Source organism: Nymphaea colorata, chromosome 9 (assembly GCF_008831285.2).
Source record: "Nymphaea colorata isolate Beijing-Zhang1983 chromosome 9, ASM883128v2, whole genome shotgun sequence".
Classification (NCBI taxonomy): domain Eukaryota; kingdom Viridiplantae; phylum Streptophyta; class Magnoliopsida; order Nymphaeales; family Nymphaeaceae; genus Nymphaea; species Nymphaea colorata.
Genome location: NC_045146.1, coordinates 18383919 through 18406351, shown reverse-complemented (window position 1 = coordinate 18406351; position 22433 = coordinate 18383919). Strand labels below are relative to the sequence as shown.

Genomic DNA, 22433 nt, shown 5'->3' with positions numbered 1-22433 from the left:
CCACTTTATTTGATATTGCAACAACTTTTTGTTTTTTACTACAACAAGATATAAGGTTCTGACCAAGAAATATGCAACAGCTTGAAACTGATCTTCAATCATCTGAATTCTTTGCCTAATCAACAACTACATAAGTAATAATATTAAGGGTGGGCAACAGACTGGGCCCAGGCCACATTGGCAACCCACAGGCCCAAATTCATCGGGCCTGGCTTGAATCAATAAAACAACAAAACAGGCGGCCGTCAGGTCTTGAAGGTCCGACAGTATATATTTATAAGCCTTCTTTTTCGTTTGCTCTCCTCCCTCTCTTTCTTTCAAGCATGCAGGCCACCAAGTGAGCTCTCTCTCTTTTTGCTGAAACCCTTGGCAACTCCCAAAGGTCTCTCGAAAGTTGAAACCTTCGAGCCTCCATGGTGGCTGTCGACGTTCTCTCTCTCTCTCTCCCTCTCTCGCCTCTTTCAGACAATATTTTTTTGATAGTGGGACCAAGAACATGAGACAAATTGATGAAATATTTTAACAGATGTATGACAACATTTTCACTGTGAGCAGTAAAGTGGTGCACCATATCTGGGGACAATACTGCCTTTACTTGAATAATTTGTCTCTTTACCGAACATGAAATATGAAATAAGAAATTGTGTCATCCATGTTTAGAAATAGAGACAATATTCTTTTTGTTTTGAGAACAAAAACATGAGGCATTGATGAAAGATTTTGACAAAGATATGGCAAGATTTTTAATGTGAGAAATAGAGTGATATGCACAATATCCACAGGCAATACTATCTTTACTGGAACAGTTTGTCTCTTCCAATCAGAAAATTGAAATAATTAAACTTTTTCAGACACAAGTTGACTAAGGAAATTTGAGGCAAGACCAGCATAGAAGGAAACAGAAATCCATGGAAAGTAAAAAAAATAATGAGAGAATAAGAAACAAAAACAAATTATGAATAAGAAGGGGAACTTCAGATTTTAGCCAGCAGTGTATATGAAGATCAACAATATTTAGAAACATCAGGAGGTCAGAATGCATTTTCCTGAAGCGATGGCCTCCCTCCTTTTTTCTCTTTTTTCTGAATCAACATTGCTACAATTTCATCCTGAATCTTGTGCTTATCTAAAGAAACTGCAATAATGCAGAATCTTCATGTATATTCATGCAAAGGAACTGAATATTGGCCTTTAAAATCCAAAGAAAGATGAAAAAGAAAGTCAAATTTAATTTTAATGAAGAAAAAAAGGGCTGAGAAAATAAGATTAGATGATGGAAAGCACGTCCTGATTTATGAGATCAAGATGTGTTAGCCAAAAGACTCAAAACCCGCTCAAACATGTATCAAATTAGGGTTTCTAAAGAGTAAGAAGAAGAAGAACTAAACCAGAATTAGGGTTTTGACCTTTTAGAAAAGAGAAAAAAGAATTGAAGCTTTTGAAAAACCCATGATTAATATTGAAGAAACTAAGGTTTTCAGAAAACCCAACAAGAGAATTAAAACAAAAACCTGACAGCAGAACAAATATGGGTTTGCTGCGGATTTAATAATAAGAACAGAGAACAAGAAATAAAATAAGGAGGAGGAAGAAGAAGAAGAAGGAAACAACGAACAGGATGGAAATAACAAAGAAGAAATAAGGGATTTCAGATTCTCGGAACTAAATCCTTTTGGGCATAACTTATGAAAGAACTCACAACCTATGCTCCAACTGCATGTCAGATTTTGGCAAGTCTGATCTTCCAACTCAGAGTATTTTGGAAAGAAAAAGAGAAAAGGAGACAAAGGAAAAGTCACAAGACCAACCACAGTAGGGGTGTGACATTTTTCTATTCTTTTAATCAGGGTAGGATACAAAATTACATGGGTCAATAATACCCTTTGTTACAAAAACATGCCCATCACAATGACGTAAGCTTCGTGTGGACCTGAACCAGATGTGGATCCAATTCCAGCTAGTCTTATCAGTTAATTATCTAACTTGGACATGCATTATTATCACTTATGAGAAAGATGCTTGGAACCAGAAACAAAACCGCCTTCTTATCTAGTATATGTTTTGGTGCAACCTCAAACTCTGACATGCAAAGCATCACCTGCAACAATGATAGTCTGAACTTGCCAGTTGGAACCCTGTATCCATATGTACATTTATGCATATTTACATGATAGTGGGTGTTTGATCAAATCCAACAGATAGTGGGTGTTTGATCAAATCCAACATATTTTTTGTACAGCTTATGGGACAGTTTTCATGTTGATATGTGCTAAGCCAAAAATTCTATAGCACATAGTGCCCAAAACTTCCAGTCATAGATCAAAAATGTTTTTCTCCATATACTTTTATAAGATCTTCTGAAGAAGCTTAGTTTTGTAAACTTTCAAACCCTCATTATTGTTATTGATCTTGAACAATGAACTCATTTCTCATTATTGATCTTTTCTATTACTATCTAATCATTAAGTCATTTTTTAGTTTTAACATCATAAAATTTAAAATTTTATTACCTTCTTCCTTTTTTTTTTCCTGATAGCACTTGAATCAAAAGTTGAAGCCATGAAGGCTGCACCGAAGTACAAGACTGAATTACAAAGGAACAAAAGGTACCAGCAGTTTGCTAGATTTCCCAATTACACTGAACGTTTAGTCTCTCCATAGGCTAGCTGCAAAGAATGTATACTGCAATTTTTAATTCATGCTAGGTAAGTAACGAATTTACAGACACAAAATCTTGTCCTTAGGCATTTTATATATGTTGACTTTATCTGCTCATACAGAATAATGCATAAAAAACTGCTGAACCAAACAAGCATCTGAATAAGTTCAATTTTATCAATACATAAAAATAATATAACATGGATAACCAGCAAAACTAAGAACATTTGCATATATGTGCAGAAGGAATCACAAGAGGAATCAGGAGCAGAAAAGCAAAACACAGAAAGATACAAACTGCTCATCTAAATGGTAAAATATAATTTGCCAATTTTTCAGTTTATATTTCACTGTCAAGATCTTTTGGCCTGTTAAGAAAACAGGCCTAGCTGGGGTCAGCTGAGATGACTTGACAATGGAAAAGGCTCACATGTCCTTGCAATTGTCAAAGAGAGAGTATTCTTATATTTCATGTCTGCACAGTTCTGTGAAGTACACTAAGAAAACCAGACTATTTCGTACTAAGGACCAAGTACTCCAAAATATGTAGGATTGACAAGGTTTGTCTCTTCCAAGAAAATCAATTAGCAGGTTGAAAGGCCTTTGCCTTTCACCACATTATCATAAGAATAAAATGGAACATCATTAGGACCTCCACTCAAGTGAGACAGGATAATGAGATAAGTAGAGAATTATGAAAAGACAACATGATGGCATCTTAAATATCATGCACGGAGGAAAACAATAAAAAATAACTGAAACATAAACATGGAGACATACTCCGAATGTATGGGCAGAAATATGAATGACTTTTCAAATATATTGATCCCCTTCCACCACCTCCTAAGCTTCACAAATGAATCATCATCTTTGTTTCCCTGGCTTACAGAAAATAATTTGTTAACATACTGACTATCATGTCAACCTAAACCAACATGTCACCATCTCGATTACAAGATCAACGTGAAAATATCTTTTGGACTCACAAGATCAACGTTAAAACATCTTTTGGACTGAATGTTTATTTCATCACATAAATGACAAATTTTTGGAAATGTTGATAGCATGTCTTTGGACTTACGGGAGAACTTAAGGCAGCATATATCAATACATTTCCAATTATCCTCATATCCTACAATTTGACTTCCCCTTTTTGCAATTGTTATAGTCTAGATAAAAAATTAAGTTGATCAGAGTGTACCACGTATCCACATGCTCATTGAAAAGCAAAAAAGAAGTTTAGCAGTAGGGTCATCTTCATTAAACTTTCACTTTCTATGTTCAGTAAGTGTCTATCAAAAAGGATACTTTTAGAAATAAAATATAAGATTGCACACGAAAATTAAGAAACATGTCTACATTCATCTAGGAGCCATGTACCATAGACTCTTTAAAGAGGTTACTGAATCTGCATTGACACATACAGGTGATTGCACAGGTGTAGATTCAGCACCCACAGAATTCAATGACCAGAAATGCCAAGTACCTTAGTACAGTCAACTATATTTAACTAAATCTGTCCACACATAGGTGCACATAGGACTATGTCTCACATTGTTTTCATCAAAGCATAATGAGGCAGATGAGGTCAAATTTATCCACTTGGTATAAGTCAATATAACTTTACCAACTCTTTTCCATCTAGTATTAAAGAAGGCCCTTTTTCAAATTCATCCCTGAGTTCTAGGCAGCTGACAAATCCAACCCTGTTTAATTGTGATTTTTTTTTTTATCTTTTTATCTTTTTCATTTTTAAAATCAATTTAAAATATTTTACATTATTTTTCAAAATTCACAAACTGAAAAATAAGGCAATACAGGCTGATATGTCAACTATATGTATCAGATGATACCGATACAGGGCCAAATAACATTCTTATACAAAAAGGATAGATTTCTTTAAGGTTAGGCTGAAATATCAGAATAGCCGACAAAATAGGATTAGATATGGGAAAAACAAGAGCACACTAGCCACTAGGTCATCTTTGACACCATCCCCCCCTTATTTCCCCCAACCATTCCTGGGAATAAACAATTTCATTTTACTTTGCAGCACAATGTTGATTGATGAAGCATGAATCATGTATATTTTATATCATTATATTCATGTTTGCATATTGAAATTTGACTTACACCAGAAAGTCATGGTTCGACCAAAGCAAAGTAAAACCAATGCAATTTTTAACATGTTTACATATGAAGAGGACTGGGTTGGGATCCAGATCCAAACACATCTAACCCCAACAGTAAACCGTAGATCTTTCTATTTAAACTTAGCCCCCATGACATTGCATACTCCTCCTTTAGAATCCGCCCCAAACCCCCTCAAATAAATGACTCAACCAACTAGCCAAACTAGCTGGCCTGCAAGTAGAGGTTTTCACAACTAAGATCAGAAGGCGTCTGTTTGAATAGCCAAGAAAACCAAATATACTCTCTTCGTCAATTATCACAATCAAGAATATCTTATCTTTTTACTCAATTATCCCAAGATACACCACCATTTACCATGAAAAACACCATTTTTTATAAGTTTACACGAGAAAAGAACTCAAAAAAAAAAAGAAAAAGACATCCGACTGAATTCTGGTGTATTAACCCTAATAATCTTGACAATATCTTGACCAGAAACCAAGAAATTATGCTGATGCCCATCCGAACTTCCGTAAGCTGTAATCAGAGTTTCATGTCATAAAGTAGAAGCAATATGTTCTCAATGACAATAAATCATGTAACTTAAGCTTAAGCACAAGGACATCATTGTTCTTCAGCTTAAATCTAATAAGAAACCAAGAATCAGAAAACTTCTAAGAGTAGAAACAAAAAAAAAACTGCATTTCGACTTTGAATTTTCACTTTCTAGCTGGGCAATGAACACAAGTAGACTACATACATTTACAGGAAAACTTAAAATAAACAAACCTTGTACGACAGTGCTTCCTCCATCTTATTGTAGAAATATGTATTGAAAAACTGGTAATCTTTTCGTACCTTCCCAGTCTGAGATTGCATCTTCTGAAGGTATCTACTCAAGTTAGCAAAGACAATGTGAAATAAAACAAGTCAACAAAGTTCTTCTCACTAAGTCATCATCTTTATTAAAATGGCAAAATAGAATTCCAACATATTTACCTATAGAGCATTCAGTCATAGCTTTTTCAGGAACCCAAAAGAAAAATGCCAAACATCACCACCATGGAGAGAGAGAGAGAGAGAGAGAGAGAGAACAGCAAAAAGCTTATGAAGAAACATATAACATAAACATGTACAGTTGGCATTCAAAGACTTACCCCCACCCCCCACAAGCTACTTAACACTCTACATGGTACATGCTAGATGGCCAATGATGCCTATGGTGTCAGTCCTCATGATCTTCATAGCAGTCAATGTTCCATTTCCTTATGATCTTGTACTGATCAGAATAGCAACCATTTTCCAGTTCATTGAACACAATAAGAAATTTGATTCACAGGAGTATCTCACTAGCTTACAACCCTTCCATGTTGCCCTCGGAACTAACTAGTAATTACTGTTACACTTGACAACATATTAGAACCGCTTTGCTTGAGAAATACTTGAGGAAAGATATTAGATCATTGTGATTGAAAAGTATGAGAACAAAATGAGCTAACCAAAAGCTTTTGCTTATGAAAAAAAACAGAGACTACCATGGCTTAGCAATATAAACAAGAAATGTGAGCATGCAATCTGGAAAGCAATAGGTCCAGTACTCCAGATATACTTACTGAATATAAAAATTCATAATTGGGGAAGACAAGTATGTACAAGGAGCAAGGCAATCCATATCGGAGTAACAAATTTCAACACACTCTGGATGGTTCCTGCCAGTACATTATCAAAGGATATGCTATCTGTTATTTTTATAGCAAACAATCAACAAATAGCTGCTGGACAGTGGTCTATAATTTAGGAAAGAAAGACATGTAGAGTCAAGTACGAACCTAGATGGGTAATATATTTTAGATTCAACCCTGAAATCACAATTTTAAGAACCATAAGATTAGTTTCCAAACTCTGCCTTTACCATCAAATCAAAGTATTAGTTGAACAGATTCAAAGGCAGAAGAAATACCATCAAGTCATTACCTCTTAATTTGCTCCTTCTCAACAGATAATTTATTTACAGGTTCGACATCATCTTCATCCAACAGAATCACGGTCTCAACCTGCCCTGATTATATGTAAGTATGCCAGAACAAAAAATATGCTAACTAGGTGACTAAGGATACCATTTAGCCAACATCATCATAAAAATGCCATTTACCTATATTGCACCTAATGCTTCTGACCACATAGTGTATTTGGGGGGAGGGGGGGCGGTGTTATGTGACTTAGTGCGCCTATGTGCATACATTTCTTTTAATTATTTTGTATTATTTTAACAACTTTTATATTACCTTAAAAATGTTTATGTGATTGTGCATGCTTTCATATTTGAGAATTTATATAACATTTTGTATTGGATTTTATTAGTTTCCAGTCACACTGTTCTTTTTCTTTTAGGTACCATTGTAACGACTAGGCCAAGAACCAGGACAACTAACCAGTAACCACTTAACAACCCCTCTTATAAGCCCTTGAAAATTCCTCTCAAACTTCAATACGGGACTAAATTTTTGGGGTGTTACAATCCAACCCCCTTAAAGCACATGCGTCTACGTGTGTAAGACCCCATATCCAAGTATTGAACTGTGCTCTGATACCACTGTAACGACCCGACTCACTCTCATGCTTCGGCTCCAGGTCTGGCGGATCTCAACCCGCCTTCTAGCAGTTTGGTTCCAGCTCGAAAAGGCTAAGAACCAAGACAACTAACCACTTAATAACCCCTCTTATAAACACTTGAAGATTTCTCTCAATCTTAAATATGGGACTAAACTTTTGGGGTGGCCTAGTCCAAACTAGGCAGGCCTAGCCCCTATGCTGCACCTATTGGCTAGGCCAGCCTCTCCGACAAAATCATCATTTTGTTCCAAACCTGCACAAATACCTATGCAACATGGCATGAAATGAGACGAGACACACCATCAAATTTCATGGGCACTAAAACGAAACACATGATGCTCAAAGAAATGCAAGAAAAAAAAGGTTTAAAAGGGTGCAAGTACATCCATTCAAGCTAGAGGATACCAACCATAACATGAATTCTTGAAATAATAGAAACAGTCTTAAGTAATTTGGACAGCACTCAAACCTTCCTTTTAGCCAAATTTTGTGAGTTTTGGATCCGCAAAGACCTTCGTCTGCTTAAAAAAACACAAAGAAATCAGATGGCGTTTATCCTAGAGATAATCATATTACTATAATAGGACAAAAACATGCGACAAAAATTATAAAAAATTATACTGCCCACAGTCACACCCTAGAATTTGTAGTCTCTGTGCATGCTATGTTTTTTACCACTGATTAATAAACCTACAAAAGGAAACACCCCATGCAATATAAATAACAAAAGAGATAATATTACGAGCCAAATTATTGTCAGGAAGATAATGTCATCGTGCATTGTAAAACTTCTGTGTAATATTTGATCAAGGCATTTCTTGTTTCAGCAATAGCATCCTTTTGTTGCTAAGAGCTAATAAGCAATAACAACACCAAAAAGCTGAGTTCTACAGAAGAAACCCAACTCCACAAGGTTATGTGGATGGCACAGCAATAAGTGAGAATCAGCATAATGATTCCGTGCAACAAATTTAGGTTATAAGTCTATGTGTTCATTAATCAGTTAGTGGGGTCAGCTACCCTCATTATAGGCTAAGCAAGAGAGAGGCAAACTATCACTTTTAAGTTCTCGCAACTGTCATCACATGGAAGAAAGATGTTACTAACATGTGAGATCCAAACAATCAGAATACAAGTTATATAACTACATCAAGATCCAATCATAGTCACAAATGTTGCTGAGATTTTCAAATTTCTTGTGCTTTTATCTCAAAATAAAACATTTTCATTAGCTAATACTGAGGGATTTCAATTCATAGCCAAAATGAATTTCTTACAATATATTGCATTATTAACATGAGCAAAGGTGCCATTTCTTTTAAAAAAGGCTTTCTTAAAGGATGTGCTTGTTATTTTTCAACAGTAGCAAAGCTGTAAAGAAGCTTTGAAAGTCGAACATTTAAACAAAAGCTTGAAGCTATTGCAGTTTGAAAGTTGTATCTTTGAAGTTTGAACTTTGAGTATTTTTATACAGTGGTTTGTTGATACATTTGTAACACACAACAATTGACAAAGTGAATATCTAATGTATAACAATCAAACTACTATAAGCATCGTAAGTAGCATATTTGCTTAATCAGTAAATTTTAATTCATTTAGTCTCTGCATTTTAGCTTTTCATTTGATTTATCATTACTTTTTTGAGATTTTTCCTTTTTTTGAAATTCCCAAGATTTTCCCCAACAAAAAAAACATCAATGAAAAGTACCTGAGAGAAACATCACCAATAAAATCCATGAACTATATTTATAACAGTTGATTCAATTTATTGGAGGCTCTAACATGAGACAATGAGCTCAAAATTCAGATACATATGTCTTGATATTTATTATATATTTTTATTAAAGATACACCAAGATTTCCGGAATATTTCTACAGATAGAAACATATCATCTGAATCATCAGATACTTTGACGGGCCCATTTATTGATATGAAGGTCACTTATTAAGGTCAGATATCTTTTCAAAAGACCTTATCATACCCATTTCCTTATGTATTTCACATGAAAAAGTGAGTACTTCTAAGTTCTAAGCTCATTGCATCTGTTTCATATCAAAAAAAGATAATCATTTCTCTATAAGCAAGTCAGAGAAAATAGCTTTGAGTCTTTAACCAAGATATCTATATTCCAGTATCTGGCTTCAAATCAACACTGTACAGATTTAAGCTAGTTAGAGGTACATTCAAATTCCCAACATTCATAAATAGATAATAAACGTGGCACACTCAGGTGACTATAGTTTTGACATTGACAACAGTAAAATTAAAACAAGCTAGTTACAACAATATTTTGTATGTACCTGTCAAGCATATCATCTGAATCATTTTGCTTTGATCGAGCAAGAGAATGACTAGGACATAAAGAACTATTGCTTGCCACAACAACCTTCCTATTTCCAGCTTGACCAATGGAGGCTCTACTTGGGATGCATGACATTGAATTCCCCATACTCATAGACCATCCAGTGCTATCCCTTTCATTTGGTTTCCCAGAAAACTGATTCTGTTCTGTCAACTTCGCAGGGTTAAGAAGAGAAAGCTCTTCATCAAATGCAATGCCTGAGCTTCCAGTACAAATATCTGGCTGACAGCAGATAAATAAGATAAACATGTTATTCCGGAATCTTCAGCCACCCCACCAAACTTTGTCAAAGACACCAAGAGAAGAAACAAATAGCTCAATGGATAGGCCAGAATCATCTCACCTTTGCAAATCTTTTCCCAGATGCATCAAAGAACGGTAATGACGATGATGAGGAACTTGAGGCCGACACAAGTAACGAGTCTACAGGAATATGAAGCCATATAAAGTTGAATCTAAATATAGAAAATGTGGCCTACAATGGTTAAAATAAAAGGAAAAGGAAAGCAAACCAATATTAGCATGTAATTTCTACCAAATGATGCAATTTGCAAAAGTATTGCAGACAATAATGTAGTAACCGAACACTCACAGCTGCTAAAGTACCGGAAGCAATCAGGCTATCAAAGAGAATCCCGACCAGTGTATATACACAGAGAAATTGATACCATAATGATCTAATACTACAATACTAATAAAAACCTACAAGTACCTCTATTTTTCTGAGAGAATTCCAATACCAACTACAGATTCTGGCTTTACTCAAATATACCCCCAAAAAAATGTAATTTTGAGATTTCCCCATGTGTTTGGCAACAAAGACAAAAACAATCATGGGTTAGGTTAAATCCATTGCTTAGATTAGAATTTTACTGTTGTAGAAATACGAACAAGAAGAAGACGAAGAGAAACAATGATCACGATGTAACGTGGAAAACCCTCAACACGAGGGAGAAAAAACCACGAATGAGGAGGAGTTGGTGCCCACTAGCAGCCAGACTCTCTCTCTCTTAAGATTATCATTAACTCTTAAGGATTAGGGTTACAGACTTAAGTAGAGCCCAAAACGGGCTACAAGGCGGGTCGGGTATGGATCCGGACCCGAAACCCACAAGCTATCAACACTCCCCCTCAAGTTGGGCGTACATATCAAACATGCCCAACTTGGATACATTCCTCTCAAATGAAGCTGAAGGAAGAGCTTTCGTCAGAACATCAGCAGTTTGGTCTTCAGACTTCATGTAAGGTAAGATCAACTCTTTCGCATCAATCCTTTCCCGAATGAAGTGACGATCAATTTCAACATGTTTTGTTCTGTCGTGAAGAACAGGATTGTTGGCTAAGATGATTGCAGACTTGTTATCACAATACATCTTCATAGGTCCTTCAATCTCTATTCCAATGTCAGTCAACAATATCTTCCACCATAACAACTCTGACACTCCCATAGCAACTGCCCTATATTCTGCCTCTGCACTGGATCTAGAGCAAACATCCTGTCTCTTGCTCCTCCATACAACAAGGTTTCCTCCCAAGTAGACACAGTACCCTGTAGTGGATCGTCTGGTATCACCACAACCTCCCCAATCCGCATCAGAATAGCCCTCGATTTCCACAGTCTCTTGTTTCACATACAGGAGTCCCTTACCAGGATTTTTCTTCAGGTAGCATAGCACTCTGTCCACAGCCTTCAGATGTGCATCGGTTGGCGCATGCATGAATTGGCTCAAAACATTCACCGCAAAGGTGATATCAGGTCTCGTGAGGGTAAGATAAATTAGCTTCCCAACCAAACGTTGATATCTTCCCTTGTCTTCTTCAAAGAGAGGCTCTCCATCTCTAAGACTCAACTTGTGCCCAGTGTCAAAAGGGGTAGGAGTAGGTCTACATCCCAATTTACCAGTTTCTTCCAGCAGATCTAATGTATATTTCCTTTGGTTTAGTACAAGACCAGTACTAGACCTAGCAACCTCCATACCAAGAAAATACCTTAGTTTGCCAAGATCTTTGAGGTCGAATTCTGTAGCCAGTAACCCTTTTAGCTTGATAATCTCCTCCTCATCATCTCCAGTAACAATCATGTCATCTACGTAGACGAGCAGGAGAGTAACCTTGCTCTCCTTCTTCTTCACAAACAGAGTGTGATCTCCATTTCCTTGTTTGTATCCATGACGTATCATCACTCTTCTCAGTCGTTCAAACCACGCTCTGGGCGATTGCTTAAGGCCATACAATGCCTTTTTCAGCTTACAACACATTTCTGGTTCTTCATATCCTGGAGGCATATGCATATATACTTCTTCTTCGAGGTCACCATTGAGGAATGCATTCTTAACATCCAGTTGATACATCTTCCACTCCTTTATCACAGCTAGGGATATAACCACCCTCACAGTCTTCATTTTTCGCAACAGGAGCAAAGGTTTCCAAGTAATCAATTCCATATTTCTGGCTAAACCCCTTGGCCACAAGTCGAGCTTTATATCTTTCAACACTCCCATCTGGTTTGTACTTGATGGTATACACCCATTTGGATCCAACTAGGTGAGCGGCTTCAGGAATCTTCACCACTTCCCATGTCAAGTTTCTTCTTAGGGCATCTATTTCTTCTTTCATTGCATCAGCCCACTTGGAGTTACTTTGAGCTTCAGCGACAGTCCTGGGAATCACAGCCAAAGAAAGAGTAGAAACAAAGCACTTGTAATCTTTCCCAAGTCTGGAATAAGAAACAAAATTACCAATGGGGTGTTGAGTACATGACCTGACACCCTTTCTCAGGGCAATGGGAAGATCGTCATTCTTCTTTTCAACCTCATCATGGGTCTCCACGGTCTCCTCGGTAGGACTTGGTTCATCCAGGGAAGGAGTGGCATTGGGATTGGAAGTAGATCTAGCATCACAAGTCATCACCTCTGTCCGAGTACCTCGTCTAGAGTAGAACTGTCCAAACAACTGAGGGTCTTCCTTCTCAATGCTATTGTCACCCCTTTCCTCCTTCTCAGGCACATCAACAGTATTAAGTGATTCTGCTTTCTTGTAATCCAAAAAATCTATAAATTGAAGCTCCTGTCTCTGAGAATACTCTTCCATGCCCACAGACTGCTCCCCCTGAAGAGGATTCGCACCAAAGTAAGAGGCATGTTCCAAGAAGGTAACATCCCTCGTAACATAAGCTCGACCAGTAATAGGATCAATACATTTGTATCCTTTTTGCGTAGGGGAGTATCCAACAAAGACACCTTTGATAGACTTAGGATCAAGTTTCTTGACATTTGGACTGTGATCATGGATAAAACATACACAACCAAAAACACGAGGAGGAAGAGGAAATGGTGGACGACTGCTAGGAAGCAACGAGTGGGGAGTCCTACCATTCAAAATACGACTGGGCATGCGGTTAATAAGATAGGCACTAGTAAGAACTGCATCACCCCAATAGTGTTTAGGAAAATTTCTCTGAAACAAAAGAGCCCTGGTGACATTAAGAAGTTGACGATTTTTCCTTTCAGCTACCCCATTTTGAAGGGGGGTGTAACTACAGGATGTCTCGTGAACAATCCCCCGTTGTCTAAGAAACTCTTCAACAGGCCGACACATGTACTCACGGGCATTATCGGACCTGAAAGTTTTAACATTCGCACCATACTGGGTATGCACAAGAAGAATAAATGTCTCGATGATTCGAGGAACCTCGCTGCGGTCTTTTAACAAGTATATAAATGTAGCACGAGAGAAATCATCAATGAAAGTGATAAAATACTGGAAACCTTGACGGGTATGAATGCCCGAAGGTCCCCATACATCAGAGTGAATCAGAGAAAAAGCTTCATTAGCACAACTAGAAGAAAGAGGGTACGAAGCCCTCACATGTTTGGCAAACTGACAAACATCACAAGAAATAGAAGACACATCAAAGGAGGAACACAAGTCTGGAAACAAATGTTTCAAAATCCCAAAAGGTAAATGCCCAAAACGTTCATGCCAGTACATAAAAGACTGAAGACAATCTTCTCTTCTCTTATCTGTCTTGCGGATCGCTGTCAACAGAGCAGTAGCCACACGTATGGGAAGACGATATAATCCATCAGAAGCTAAACCAATCCCAATCCTCTTCCCTGTCACCAAGTCCTGCAAAAACACAACGATCGGCAGAGAATATAAGTTCACAATTCAATTCTTTAGTAAGTCTACTGACTGATAAGAGATTTAAAGGAAACTGGGGAACATGTAAAGCGCCCTGCACATGAAATTTGTCCAACAAGGACAGAGTGCCTTCGCCTGCCACACAGGTAGAGGAACCATCTGCAAGAGAAACACGTTCCTTTCCCGAGAACAACTTATACTCATGAAACAATTTTGGATTACCTGTCATGTAATGAGTAGCACCACTATCGACAATCCATTCCCCCACAGAAGAGTTACCTTGATTGCCAATAGCTGCAAGAACATGATTAGCTGTAGTTCCCTCTGAGGTCTCAGTCTTGTTGACATCGAGCCTGCCCAAATAAGCCTTTAGTTCACGAAGCTGATCAGCAGAAATGGAGACTTTTTCTCCACTAGAGGCTTGCACCTCAGACACAGGCGTTCTCCCAGTCAAAGATCTCCCTCTGTTCCCCTTCTTTTCTGGATGAAGATCCCAGCAATAATCCACAGTGTGACCTGTCTTTTTGCAGTGAGTGCACCGGCGAAGAGACCTAGATGGGCCGCCAGGACCACGACTCACGAGAGCAGATCTCTCGTTATAGGGCACAAGTTCCCTCTTCCCTTCTTTTGTAACAAGCCTTCTCTGTTCTTCCGCTTCAACACAGGAGTACACATCTTCAATACTGGACACCTCCCCTGAATTCAAAATCTGGCTTCGAACACCTTCAAACTCATCATTTAAACCTGCTAAAAATAGGAACACCCTGTTTTCCCATTCATGAGCAACATAGAGGGCCTGATCATGGGGACAATGCCAAGGAATATCAGAATGATAGTCAAGCTCTTCCCACTTGGCTTTCAAAGCCCCATAGTACTCTGCAACAGACGAGGTCCCTTGTCGAATGCCATAGACTGTCTTCATTACTTGGTAAGTACGAATTGCGGTCTTCTTTTGGCCATACATTTGCTCGAGGACCACCCACATGTCTCTAGCAGTCTTCTTCCGAAGGATAAGGGGCTGAATATCGGCGGAAACGGAATTGACAATCCAAGTTTTCACTTGATTATCCTCAAGAAACCAAGTATGCCACACATCACTTGTTCTTGCTGGTTCGGGGTTGCTCCCATCAATATAGGCCATGCGACCACGGCCAGCAATCCCCATGGTCATAGCAGGCGACCACGAGAAATAATTATCCTTGGTGAGGCGAAGAGTGATGACCTGCATGGGAACATTCTCAGTTCTAAAAACCCCTATTTCAGTGGGATTGGTGTTGACGGTTGACGAGGAAGAGGCTGTCATAATCACAGACCAGTCTAGCTACGGGTGAAGCCCAGTAGGCAGCAAGGGCAGCAGGGAGCAACAGCACAATACAACACCAAAAAAAAAAAAAAAGAAGACAGAGAGCAGGCAACGAGAGAGGCAGCGCCGGAGAAAAACCGAAGCAGAACGGCGCGGCGCTGGGCGGAAACAGACCGCCGGAACCAGGCAGAGCGGCGCACCGGCGGAAGCAGACCGCTGGAAAAAGACACGGCGGTGGGCGCTGGGCGGAAACAGACCGCCGGAACCAGGCAGAGCGGCGCACCGGCGGAAGCAGACCGCCGGAAAAAGACACGGCGGTGGGCGATGCGTCGGATGACAGAGAGGAACGCCGCTGGACAGGGCGTCGCTGGGCAGGCCGACGCTGGGCGGAAGCGACTGAACAGGAACGACGCTGATCAGGGCGTCGCTGGGCCGGTCTTCGCTAGGCGGAGACGGCGGAATCCTGAGCGGCGCTGATCAGGGCGGCGGGGCGACAGACGAAGCTCAGGCGTCGGGCACAGGCGTCGGGCACGGACGTCGGGCACAGGCGTCGGGCACAAGCGTCGGGCAAGGGCGTCGGGCGAAGCTCGGGCACGAGCGTCGGGCACGGGCGATGAACAGTGCCGGGCGAGACGATGAACAGTGCCGGGCGAATCCTCCTCCAACACGGGCAAAAGACAAACCAGAAACGCCGGAACTTCACGGCTCTGATACCATGTAGAAATACGAACAAGAAGAAGACGAAGAGAAACAATGATCACGATGTAACGTGGAAAACCCTCAACACGAGAGAGAAAAAACCACGAATGAGGAGGAGTTGGTGCCCACTAGCAGCCAGACTCTCTCTCTCTTAAGATTATCATTAACTCTTAAGGATTAGGGTTACAGACTTAAGTAGAGCCCAAAACGGGCTACAAGGCGGGTCGGGTATGGATCCGGACCCGAAACCCACAAGCTATCAACAACTGTTAAAAGTTTCTATTTTTAGGAAACTTAGAGCTTTACTTTTTATGGTAATATATTAGGTTAAATTGCATTATCCTAATAGATAATGCAAAGGACCTTTTGGCAGTGGTTAAATGCTTCAATTCTTTTCAAACAGGTTTAGTTGGATATGCAATAAATCATCATTTTATCATTTCGGTCATTAAATGAAACTTTAATTGGAATATAGTTTGATAAATTGGAACTAATACGGACTGATACCATACTTATATGAGCAATTAAGTCAGATATGCTTCAAATCCAAAGTAAAACCTAGCCGTAAAGATTTAAATCAGATCTAAATTGTCAAAATCTCAACTAGTTTGCACTAGGTTCACATAGGAGGATCTAAGTGACATGGATACAGTTGATGGATCGCTGATTCACCGTGTCAACACAGTGACATGGGAGTAGAGGTATGGCAACACATCAGGACACATTTTGGATCAGTTCCAGGTAGGAACCAATCCAAAAGCTGTTTTCTTCCAAATCTTTTAAAGTGGAAGATCCCCCCCCAAACCCCTTTCCCTCCATTTTCATTCCCTCTTTCACCCAGCATAAAGTGTCAACAGACTGGTGGTGGATGACGGCAGCCGACAGCGGTGATGTAACTGGCCATTTTTTTCTTTTTATTGTTTGATTTCCCCCCTCTTTGGGATTAGGGTTGTTGATTCGTTTTTTTCCCACCATTCTTACATAAATTTGGCACTCTACTTATCTGCTGTGTTCATTTCTATTGTATTAATTTCTATTTGATATTTTTGATGTGCTTCTAGTAACCTGCTGATGTGTGATGCCTCATTGCTTTGTCGGTTTCTATTGTATTCATTTCTATTGATATTGCTGACCTGTAGATGCACTATTAGTGATCCGCATATGCTGGTATGCACATAAGAAACATATATTTCTGATCAGCAACTGCATATGCATATAGAAATCAGCAACTCCTGCTGTGCTTTTTTCTGTATCGTTTTGTATATTTCTATATTTTTTATTCACTGATGAACAATACGGCTGCAAACTTCAACAATGAACCATTTATAGCTTATATTATTTTGTTTTAATTCGTCAACTTGCACGAGCCGATGAACCATTTTATAGAATAGTTCCAACCAATTAGATTTGTGAAAAATATTATTTCGTTCTCTTTGGTGTTGCCTTATTATATTTCATTTGCATATTTGGATTTTTTTTATGGCAAAGATGTTCTCTTCTGCTGTTGTGTATGAGATGTTTTTCTATCATTTTGCTTTAATTTTGAATTTGTGAATTTTTTGCATAAATTCATATTATATATCTATATATATAAAATATATATATTGTGTCGTGCCCCCATATCCACATTTTCTGAAAGTACTGTGTTTGTACCGTATCCATGCGACTAATACAATAGATGTTTACAACTTTACATTGTCTGGGAAGCCTAGGCTTTTCTCCTTTGACAACCTAAGTTTTTGTTCCTTTTTTTGTTTATTCTTTCTTTTTCCTTCTTTTGCGACACTTTTTTTGTACAATTTCTTTTTCCACTTTTAATTGTTGCACGTGATTTGGCATTCAAAGTATGTATATGTGTCCATGCACTTAGGTAGCCTCTGGATGACAAGTTGGAAAAACGATTTTTCAAAAAACCTAGTTTGTAAAAATGATTTTCTTAATGAGTTTTGAAAACATCATTTTTATGTTTGGATGGGTTAGACAAAAAATGGTTTTAGGTGAATAACCTAAGGGGGGGTAGTTTTTTCAGCCTCTTTTGAAAAAAGCGTTTTTGGAAAACCATGTTTTCTGAAAATGCTGTTTTCATGCCACCCAAACAAATCAACGTGCCCATTGTTATAAGTTGATAGTTCTAACTTCGTCATTGAGAAATGTTTTAGTCTTGTTGTTCATTTTAACAATATGTATTGCTATTGGTTTTCCTTTCTTTGGGCCATGGGAGAGCACTCAATGTGCCCAATCCTGCTATATATATATATATCCATGTGTTTGTGTGACACAATGTGACTGACTGAATATCCATGTGTGTGTGTGACACAATGTGACTGACTGACTGTGAGTGTGCATTTATTTGAACTACTCTATATTATTTTAACAATATCTATGTGATTGTTTGTATGTCTACATACATTACTATATATAACACTTAGTGTTGCTTTTTCCTTTTCTATGTAGCTTAAAATGCCTACTCTAGCCTAAGCACGCCTAAGATCTAGGGCCCTAGGCTCAACTCATCGCCTAGGCTCTCCTTAATGCTTCAAGGACTTGGAACCAGATCTGTTTCCGATCCAAATTAAGACCTGATTCACATTATCTTTATATGAAAATTGTTTGTTTCTTATAATCTTTTATCATAACCAATATTGGCTTTGAATCTATCAAGAGACACACACACAGGTAATTGTATTCCCTGTGTTAGGAGGATAAGAAGACTTTAGAAGACTTTTTTGTTCATTTGTTGGGTAGAATTCCCCATTCAGGTAATTGTAATGGAAGGACCTTGTCTTAGTTACCTTTAGGAGGATAAGAAGACTTTAGAAGAGTTTTTTGTTCATTTGTTGGGTAGAATTCCCCATTCAGGTAATTGTAATGGAAGGACCTTGTCTTAGTTAACTCAGGCTTTATTTGCTAACCTACCCAATATTTTGGAGGGTATCCGAGAGCCCCAAAACTTTGGTGTGCAAATTAATTAAGCTACAAAGCTTGGTGGTCATTTGAAAATTTTCCTTGTTCTTTTGGATGTCCAGCTCCATGACATCACAGACAATGCTCAATGGGTTCAAGGAAAATATGAACCTGAACTGTAGACAACCTCAAAAGACATCATAGATTTGGAACTTGGTAGAACACGACAACAAGCATAAGTGCACAATTATGTCACCTGAAAGTTGAAGCCATTCATAGACCAAAAGCACAGAACTTTCTAGCATTGAGCATAACAACATTAGCACGAGATGATGAAATGTGTGCATGAGCATTTAATAATAAGCAGGGTGGTGCATTGTGCTGGTGAACTAATCTAAGAGTTGCCACCAAGTGGAAAGAATAATACTGTAGATAGCTTATAGAAAACAAAAAAATTGTTCCATTTTGTACTTAATTACTAATCATGAAAAAAATAAGATCAGAAGATTCAGAACTGCAGTTGTATTTTAAGCAAGAACGCAGGCAAATCTTGTAAAAAAATTTGAAGATATATACAAACAAACTGTCTTTTTTATCCTAACTGGAAAACGGTTAGGCAAAACCAGGATCACCTAAGAAGGACCCCAACACACTCACTTAATGTCAACGCAATTCAGTATATCTGTGGCTAGAAATTAAGGTGAATGGATGTCCTTTTACATTCACAAACCATGAATCTGCCAGCATAAATTAAGAGAATTATATCACCACCACCACCATAGTCCATGACTGTGCAGTCAATGCAATTTCTCTGTATGTTTCTCTTACATGTTTCTAGGATAAGTGGATTGGTCCAAACTGGGGACTGAATACCTTATCAGACATTACATAACTGAGGTATCCACCTCATTCTGAGTTGCAAGGCTACATGCATAACTTAGTGAACCTTATACAACATGCCTCAATACAAGAAAAAGATACTACACATACAGGTGGTATATGGGGAAACTACTATACTAATCTAATTATCTAAGTGGACCTTTTGATGATCCAGACAGTGTGAGTTCCGCACACATCATAACTGTCTGACAGAACAGTTACGAAGCTCAACTTAGTGAAGCACGATTCAACTGAGTCATCAGTCGTACATTATCCTTTCTCTAAAGTTTACAGTTGAATCAGAACATGGCAATATTTAGATTAGCAACCAAAATAGCAACATTAAAACCACAACCTTAATTTGATTTAAACATGTTCAGGAAGGAAAAGGAAAAAAATAAAAAAAAGGAAAGAAACAACCCATTCTAAATTTCATTAATAACTTGACATTAGAATAAACAGCAACAATTTTTGAATTCTCACCTTTGCTTCTTGGGTGATTTGTTTGTCTGAAATGCTCAAAGCTAGTGGAATCCTGCAAAAAGAAAAAAAAATGGAACCACTTGATTGGTTATCATAAACCAAGACAACCATGCCATACCAGTGCCGCTCAGTTAAATCAAGTAACTAATCCCGAAAAAACCTCCCACAGGTAAACACATGCTTGACTGCAAGAAAGTTGCATTATTGTGATTGTCAAAATGTTGCTTATATAAAACATATAACAAATAGGAGACCATGAGAGACCTAGCTGACAGTGTGGAAGAGAGCTGTAGCAGGAAACAAAGGCATTTCAGTTCTTTCCATGAGATAAAGAGGAGGTTATTTTGTTTTGGAGAGTAAGATAAAGTGTCACAAAAGGCAAACAGAAATGCTCAAACAATAGCAGGTATAGAACAGAAAGAAATATTCATGCAGATGCCAAATTCTGGAGAGACCAACCCAATAAATCTCCCTTGTCAACAATTATGATTTGGCACTTGTAGCAATAGAGATCTGCAGACAAGTGTTCAAAGCTTCTCATAATTATTGGTCTCAGCTATAGCAGATTGAGATCAACAGCACAATAATATAGATTTTCAGAAAAAACTTGGAAAAAAAAAAACCTAGAAACTGAAAGCACTAAAATATGTAAAAGAAGAAAGTTTCGTAAGAAAAAGTAAAAAATTATCAAAGACAACATATTAAAATTGTAGAAAACAATTCAGAAGAGTATAAATATTAACCATATGCTATCTAGTGATAGGCGACAGATATCCAAATGTGGCATTAGTTTGTGAATAAGGTTCCAACCGTTTGCTTTCAACAACTAATCATTTATAATTTTAAATACTAACGAACTTATGATTAATCACTATTTTTATTTTGCTAATCTCAAGTCCTAAGAAGCTTAGCTGCCAAGGTTGACCTTTCCTTTTTTGTCAGTCACACAATTCCCGAGCAACTGATGAGGATGGGGACAATTTCATATGCAAATAAATGATAAATTCGAAAACAGAAGTACAAGAGTGCACCTTTATCTTGATGGAAATAATACATCAGCAGAAACACTCACCGCTTGGAAGCACAAGCAATAAAGGAAAAACAATTCATGATAAACATTTGGCTTCTCGGACTAAACCTTGTTAAAGGTAAGCCCAAGAGCAAAGCCCCTACAACTGAGTGGTTGCCTATGTTGGCTGTTCCTAGGAACCTGCCATTTGAAAAATGCCTAGGCCATTGCATAAGGCGCTTAAGCTTGCCTAAGCATTCAACAGCCTAAGCAGTTTTTCCTTCAATAGAGTAAATATCTTTTCTCCTTCTTCCTTTTGTTCTTCTCCTTTTGTTATATGAGGCAGATTCTTTTTCTTTTCTCTTGCTTTTTCTCTTCTTTATTTATGCAGATTTTATTTTCCTCATTCTTTTTATGTTGCACATGATTTGAAATAGAAGCATAATAAGTCACATGGGTACGGGTACGGAGATACAGATACGAACACGGGAACTTTAGCAAATGCGGGTATGGAGGTTCGGCAGGATATATGCAAAATAGCACAAAAAAATCAAAATGAAAGCAACATTTTAATAAACAAGTGATATAAATAAAAACATTATATGTTAATGAGCAATAACTCTAAGAACATAATGAAAAGTAAGGTGGAAAAAATTAAATCAAAGTAAAATTACGCAGTTTGGATCTAAAAGGTACCCAAGTGTGTCTAAGTACCCATTTTAGGTACAGGTACAGTGACACAGATATGTGGACCTTCCTGAGGTACACATGTGACTTAGCCGATATTATATGCATGTGTATATAACTATAGTTACAGTGTGTGGGTGTGTATAACTATAATTAGAGTCATAGTTAATATGTCATTATACCCGGTATTTGTAATTTCACACGTTGTTTTAGGTTTTTAACAGCTTTGCATATATATGTACTGATGTTCCCAATACTTTTTCTTGTCTATTAGAATTATAATAAAAAACAATTACATGAAAATCAATTAACAAGCAAATGTGATTATATGGGGAATTTATATTTCTCTTAAAAAATAGATTAGGAGTTTCTTTAGTTTAGCATTTTAGGTTTAAAAATTAGAATTGGAGTTTTAAGATGTGGTATTTAAGAACTTAGAAGATTTTTCATGCTCTATATTCTATAATGTAGCAAATTAGTGAAATCAAATTATAACTTCCTCCCTTTTTGCTATATAAGCTTTAAAGTTTAATTGTTCTGACTGTATTAAGTTTGTTTT

The 22433-nt window shown here is 37.8% G+C and overlaps 1 protein-coding gene across 4 annotated transcripts in view; it reads right to left on the bottom strand.

Annotated features, from left to right (window-relative positions):
* The window catches only part of LOC116260267 (ubiquitin-like-specific protease 1D), a 33333-nt gene that overhangs the window by 9472 nt on the left and 1428 nt on the right, over positions 1-22433 (bottom strand). For all 4 annotated transcript variants that reach the window (XR_004174063.1, XR_004174064.1, XM_031638462.1 and 1 more), the window contains exons 2-10: positions 20179-20230; positions 10111-10190; positions 9706-9989; positions 7874-7922; positions 6766-6845; positions 6621-6650; positions 6405-6500; positions 5581-5683; positions 3439-3536 (exon numbers count right to left, since the gene is read on the bottom strand). Coding sequence is in view for 2 of the 4 variants with exons in the window: in XM_031638462.1 (XP_031494322.1) it covers positions 3439-3536; positions 5581-5683; positions 6405-6500; positions 6621-6650; positions 6766-6845; positions 7874-7922; positions 9706-9989; positions 10111-10190; positions 20179-20230 (872 nt within the window). In the remaining 2 variants the exon portion in view is untranslated. The remainder of the gene's footprint in view (positions 1-3438; positions 3537-5580; positions 5684-6404; positions 6501-6620; positions 6651-6765; positions 6846-7873; positions 7923-9705; positions 9990-10110; positions 10191-20178; positions 20231-22433) is intronic.